This window comes from Bidens hawaiensis, unplaced genomic scaffold (assembly GCF_021521415.1).
Source record: "Bidens hawaiensis isolate Kalapana, Puna unplaced genomic scaffold, B.hawaiensis_p1.1 tig00028284_1, whole genome shotgun sequence".
Taxonomy (NCBI): Eukaryota; Viridiplantae; Streptophyta; class Magnoliopsida; order Asterales; family Asteraceae; genus Bidens; species Bidens hawaiensis.
In genome coordinates this window covers 140,723-147,194 of record NW_027505115.1, presented here as the reverse complement: position 1 = coordinate 147,194, position 6,472 = coordinate 140,723, and the positions used below count along the sequence as shown (strand labels likewise).

Below are 6,472 nucleotides of genomic sequence, written 5' to 3'. Positions count from 1 at the left end.
CTTATATATATATATATATAGGGTAAAGATAACATACAAATATAAAATGTGTGCGAAGCGTACGAACTAAAACAAAATTGGAGGCGATGGCATTTTTGTAAATAAGTGGACTTCATGTTTGTAGTGTAATTTAATTATTCTATACAGTTTACAAATAGAGTAATTATAGTTTACAAATAGAGTAATTTTATTACTCTGTTTGTAACTATATAGAGTAATTTTATTACTTTACTTGTTTCAACTAGAGTAATTATTTTATTAGTAGAGTAATTATTGAATTTGCTTCTTCTTCTTTCTCAAATTGTCTGCTTCAAAAACCTGTAACTACAAATCAATCGGCAAATCACACACTTTCTTGTTTCAATATGCCATGAAAAGCTTCAAATCGGCGAAATCATAAACACATATCTTCTGATTTTTCTCTAACATCATCATAATAATCTAGTTTTGCCGGAGACGTAGGGATTCAACTTTTGATTGGAACGATACACCGGCTTTGGTGGTCAGCCGCCGCCAATTAGAGCGAGTATGTTGCAGCAGAAAACGACAGCGATGCCGCCACAAGAGTCAAAGTCTTGCCGGATCGCAGTTGTAGATACGAGAGATGTGGTTGGTGTCGGCGGCGAGGCAACGGAGCCTTGGTTGAAGGAAAGGTGGCGGAGGTTGGCGGTGGAGTGATTGGAGTCCGGTGATTTTGTGGTGGATGAGGAAGAAGATGGAGATGGGGTCTGGTGGTTGAATGAGGAAGAAGATGGGAGATGTGGTGTGGTGGTTTTGTTCAGTCTGTATATTTAGTACGGATTTTTATTTGCATTTGATCAATCTTCTATATATAACTATTTTTATATAATAGGTATGGATCTTAATCAACTTAAATATATTTAACTCGATATTTAAATCATCAGGACTAAACCCTCGGGACTGACCTGCACGCCCATTCCCGGTTGTGGGCTTGAAGTCTGGCAGGGAGGCATGGGAATGCGGACGAGAAGAGGATGACTAGGCGTCCCCAACTCTCTCAGAAACACATTTATAATTTCCAGAATTATGTGTTGACTACATTGATTTATAATGCAAATAATAATTTTAGTTTCACATGAAATAAAAGAGATTAAAAATTTGAAGTTCATTGTGAAATTTGTAAGCAACATATCATCCTTGGGCACACATTCTTTTTACATACCAATTTTACGTTGAGAATTACGTGAACTACGTAAAAAGGTTGTATATGGTGCATTAATGCTATAAAAGATAGTTGGGTGAACGATTATGTAACATTCAGTTGTATAACATTTTAAAAAGGATGTATAAGTGTATCATCTGGTTCTTAGGAATCTCGGAATTTTTACGTTTTTGATTAACACCGGCCATCATCATAAATACTGTTTGTTATGCTTGTAGATCGATTAGTTCAATAGTTTATCATGACTCTATAGTGATTTAAATAGAGAACAATGGATATACGATTATTATTGGATAATGTCTCAAATTACACCATTACATTTACACATTGACATTACCAATCATATTTTTTCACCCAACCTTTTGGAAATGGGTCGTCCCAACCATTCATATAAAACCCATCCTCTCTCACCATCCAATAACATTCTTCCGACCCACGCAGATGAAAACACTCGTGTCGGATTGTATCATCAAAAACAGTATAATTTTGTATTCTTGGATTCCAAAAAAATAGTGTATACCAGTGTGTACTTCCAGCAAACTTCTCGCAGAAATCCCACGCAAAACTTTCATTCAGGCTCATTAAGTTGTGAGGTCCTAAATCAGCGCCATCTTTGTTTGTCGGGTGGATTGTAATGGGGTAATTCATGCCATTGTAGATTTTCATATCCCAGTGTAACTGAGCACAAAAACCATTTGTTGTGTGGACAAAGGAAAGTGCTAGCAGAAGCAAGCAAAAGAGGTATGCTTTCATGCCATTGGCCATGGATTAAGAGAACTAGAGCTGTGGTTGTGCTGAAAATGGTTAGACCTGTATTTCTTTATAAAGGCATAAGTGAGAGTAGAGTTGTTATAATGAAGTAAAAGAATAGGAGAATATGATCAAGTAAATATTGTGTAATGAAGCCAATAATCTTGTAATATAATGATATATTATTGTAATCTTGCTAGACTGTAATCTACTAATATTTTATTGTAATCTTGCTAGAATCCAATTTGAACCCGAGCAAAAATTATGGGTGGAAATATTGCAAGCAGCTTGCTGAAAGTGTTGGGTTCGTAGGCCTTGTTCGGGCCGGTTTATTATTTGAAGTCAAAGAGGAGACGGGTGCGGGCGGTCGGGCCCAAGCCCAGCCCAGTTCAGATTTCTTGTTCAGTAATTTACAAACTCTAGTTCTGTCTCTATTTAAACAAAGCTATGTAATTGTAATCGTTGTTACTCAATAAAGAATACCTAGTTGCTACCCGTGGACTTATGTCAGTTTAGACCGAACCACGTTAAATCCTCGTGTTTGTTATTGCTTTCGTGTCTGTGTTCAGTTTTGTGTGTGCGTTTAATCCTAACAAGTGGTATCAGAGCTTAGGTTCGGGATCACACAAAGAACACGGTGAATCAGTTCCCCGTGTCGCCGCCGCACCAGTGATCGAAGGTAGGGTTCCGCCGCCGGTTGGTGCTCTGTGCCGCCACCGAGAAGAGAAAACTGATTGCCAACTAGGATTTTGCTACCCAGCCACTGACATCTGAGTTTGGGTTCTGGTTGGAAATCAATTGATTTTCAACCACTTCTTTGCATCTTGGGGGTATTGATATGTTTTCTCTTTTTTAATTACTGTGCACCATTCAAGAACGAAAGAGAAGAAACCAGTTTCGTTTTTGGTTTTGTCTTCTTGTGGATTCACAAAGCAAATAAAAAAGGGGTTGAATTTTAATTTGTTCTCTTTTAGTAAACACCGAAGGAAACAGAGTGCTATAATGCGTTTGTGAATTATTATTCTTTTTCTCTTTTTATTTTTGCCTGTGAACAAGGGCATGAAACCGGTTTGTTTGAGTTGAGTGGGCTGGAGAATTATTTTTTGGCTGTTTGGTCAAGAAATATATATTTAAGGAGAAATCATATTTTGCAAAGAATGAGCCAAGAACAAGTTGAACCAAGATTCTATTTTTCGTTGAAGAATAATCGTCATATCAGAAGAAACAGTTTAACGAAATTGAAAACCAGTGCCAACCGCGTTTGTCAGGTTTTTTCGTTTCAGCTTAAAGTTTTCGTTTCTGATTTACAGTTCGTATTTCCACTGCGGTTTAAATAGGTTGATTGTTTAACAGAGTTTAGTAAAACAGCTGTTAAGTTCAGGCCCGTGCCATTGCTGTGTCTGTCTCTGTTTTTTTATCCAGTTTTTCGTTTTAGTCATTGTCATGGCAGAAGACGGAAAGGTTTTGATACAGAAGTTTGATGGACAGAAATTTGGTTGGTGGAAGATGCAGATTGAGGTGCTACTTTGTCAGAAAGATTTAGATGTAGTACTTTATGAAAAACCAGAAACATTGTCAGATGAAGATTGGAAGAAGGTAGAGAAAAACACTAGGGTTTGTATTACATTGTTGTTGTCGGAAGATGTGGCGTTTAATATCATGAAAGAAACCAAAGCGCGTGGTATGATGGAGGCACTATCCAACATGTATGAGAAGCCTTCAGCAGCGAATAAGGTCTATCTTATCCGAAAGCTCGTGACAACAAGAATGAAAGAGGGTGGATCAGTTATAACGCATATCAATAATCTTAATTCGATCTTCTCCTGCTTAGTGTCAGTCGACATTAAGTTTGATGATGAAGTTCAAGGCCTGTTGTTATTATCCTCTTTACCCGACAGTTGGTCGCAAACAGTGACTGCGGTTTGTAGTTCGTCTACAAAAATTACTTTTGATGGGATTCGGGATCTGATTCTGGGAGAAGATTCAAGATGCAGAGGTTCAGGCGAATCATCAGGTAATATGTTAGTCACAGAAAACAGAGGTAGGAGAAAAGAACGAGGCAGTGGGAGCAGGAAGAGGAGTCAGTCTAAGACTCGCAAAGATATTGAAGGCTGGAATTGTAAAGAGAAAGGACACTTCAGGAATCAGTGTCCGAATGGTAAGAAAGAAGTGAAACCTATCCCCTTTCATTAGCCAATAACTGTGAGCGCATATGTTGTGATCAGCATATGCGGCGCATATGTTATGCGTCCAACATATGTGCCGGATATGTTTGTATATATATACTTTGTTTGCTTTCATTTGTAAGTACTCTTGATTCTAGAGCAATAAAATTCTCTCTTTCCTTCTTTTTAGTTTTCTTTCGTATTGTTGGTTTTATACAATTTCATGATATCAGAATAAGGTTATTAAGGTCTGCTCATTGTTTTAAAACCGGTTTTTCATTCTTTCTCTGGTTTTTCTTTCTTCATTAGTTGTTTTCTCTTGATTCTTGATCATTTTATCATTATATTCGTTTTATTTCTCCTTTTCAGTTGGTTTTCATCCATTTCTTCCATAAATACTTTCTTTTCATCTCTTTCGTCATTTTCTCGGGGTTTTCTCTGTCAAAATTCCTGCAAACTTTCACCAATTGTTTCTTATTCATCCGTTTCAAACCCTACCAAAATTCATCTCAATTCATCCATAAAATCCAATTCTATATGTCAAAAAGTTCTCTTTTCATTTAAGCGCATATGTCTTAGGCATATGCGCCGCATAAGTCTATTCTTCTTTCACGCATATGTCTTCATATCTAACATATGCGCCGCATATGTTATGCGGCGCATAAGTATCTTCGTTTCTAGAATCTTTTGCGCATAAGTTTTTTTCTTCTTGTTCTTCATTCTTTTTTCTGTGTTCTTCTAAATGGAAGTCCCTAACACTTCCTTTGTTCAAAATCTCACGATCGATTCGTCTAATCCCCTTTATATTCATCCATCCGATCACCCTGGCATGATTCTGGTCTCAAAATTCTTTGACGGGAATGGTTATGAAGCCTGGAAACGAGCAATGTGTATCGCTCTTTCCGCTAAGAGCAAAATTGGGTTCATTAATAACACTGTACCCATGCTAGCTAATCAAACACATCTTTCTCTCTGGTAAAGATGCAATGATATGGTGATATCTTGGATTCTCAACACTCTTAATCACAATATTCGTGATAGTGTTTTGTATGCAGAAACGGCTCAAAGTCTTTGGAATGAGCTCAACTCTAGATATGGTCAAGATGGTGGTGCAAGAGTTTATCAACTTCAAAAGAATCTCTGTCAAATCTCCCAAGGAAGTAGTGATATTGTTACTTATTTTGCTAAAATGAAATCCTATTGGGACGAACTGAATGTTGTAAACTCCATTCCTTCTTGCACTTGTGGGGCTTCTCATGCTTTTGCCAAAAGAGAGGAAGATCAAAGGCTAATTCAGTTTCTTGTTTGACTGAATCCAAATTATGACATGATCAGAAGAAATATTTTGATGATGTAGCCTCTTCCTTCTATCGATCGTGCTTATGGGATTTCGATACAAGATGAAAAGTATAGAGAAATTCACACCACCACCACCACTGATTTCACCGCATCCTCTGCTTCTATTCACGCTAATACTGGAGGACCGGTCAGTAGTGGAACTGGAGAAAATATGAGAAATTTGGTGTGTACTCACTGTAAAAAGAATGAGCATTCAGTACGCAAGTGTTATAAGTTGATTGGTTTTCCAAAGGACTATAAATTTGCCAAAGGAAAGAAGTTTGCTAACCTTGCTGAGGAAAAAGGACAAAAAGATCAAAAACATTATGATCAACAAGGAATCACTCAGCAATAGTATCATGACTTGATGATTTTGTTGCAGCAAAACAAACTCCAACCCGGGACTTCTAATACTTTTGCTGCTAACAATGCTACAACCATCAATCATGACTCTTTCCGAGGTATAATGTCTTGTAATTCCTCCAAATTTTCTTTAAAATGGATCGTTGACACTGGTGCAAATGATCATATGTGTCATGATCAAAATTTATTTTCAAGCGTTTCCTTTCTACAAAATCTAATTTTTATCACTCTTCCTAATGGCACAAGTGTTACTGTTCATCAGTATAGGATTGTTCCTTTAACTGATAAACTTTCTTTGTCCAAAGTTCTTTTGGTACCACATTTTAGAAATAATCTTCTTTCTGTTTCAAGATTATTATTCTTTTTCTCTTTTTATTTTTGGCTGTGAACAAGGGCATGAAATCGGTTTGTTTGAGTTGAGTGGGCTGGAGAATTATTTTTTGGCAGTTTGGTCAAGAAATATATATTTAAGGAGAAATCATATTTTGCAAAGAATGAGCCAAGAACAAGTTGAATCAAGATTCTATTTTTCGTTGAAGAATTGTCGTCATATCAAAAGAAACAGTTTAACGAAATCGAAAACTAGTGCCAACCTGCGTTTGTCAGGTTTTATCGTTTCAGCTTAAAGTTTCCGTTTCTGATTTACAGTTCGTATTTCCACTGCGGTTTAAAT

At 36.9% G+C, this 6,472-nt stretch overlaps 1 protein-coding gene across 1 annotated transcript; it reads left to right on the top strand.

Moving 5' to 3' along the window:
- The first annotated feature begins 5,089 nt into the window (after positions 1-5,089).
- LOC143610822 (uncharacterized) lies at positions 5,090-5,791 on the top strand. Its single transcript, XM_077085194.1, has 2 exons — positions 5,090-5,401; positions 5,456-5,791. Exons 1-2 carry the CDS (start codon positions 5,090-5,092, stop codon positions 5,789-5,791), a joined length of 648 nt encoding a protein of 215 aa, XP_076941309.1.
- The last annotated feature ends 681 nt before the right edge of the window (positions 5,792-6,472 follow it).

Bases quoted from the DNA above. Each gene is read 5' to 3' on its own strand.
- LOC143610822 (XM_077085194.1), top strand. From the start codon at position 5,090: ATGGTGATATCTTGGATTCTCAACACTCTTAATCACAATATTCGTGAT. The intron at 5,402-5,455 runs GTTTGACTGAAT...TTGATGATGTAG, and splicing joins AAAGGCTAATTCAGTTTCTT to CCTCTTCCTTCTATCGATCG.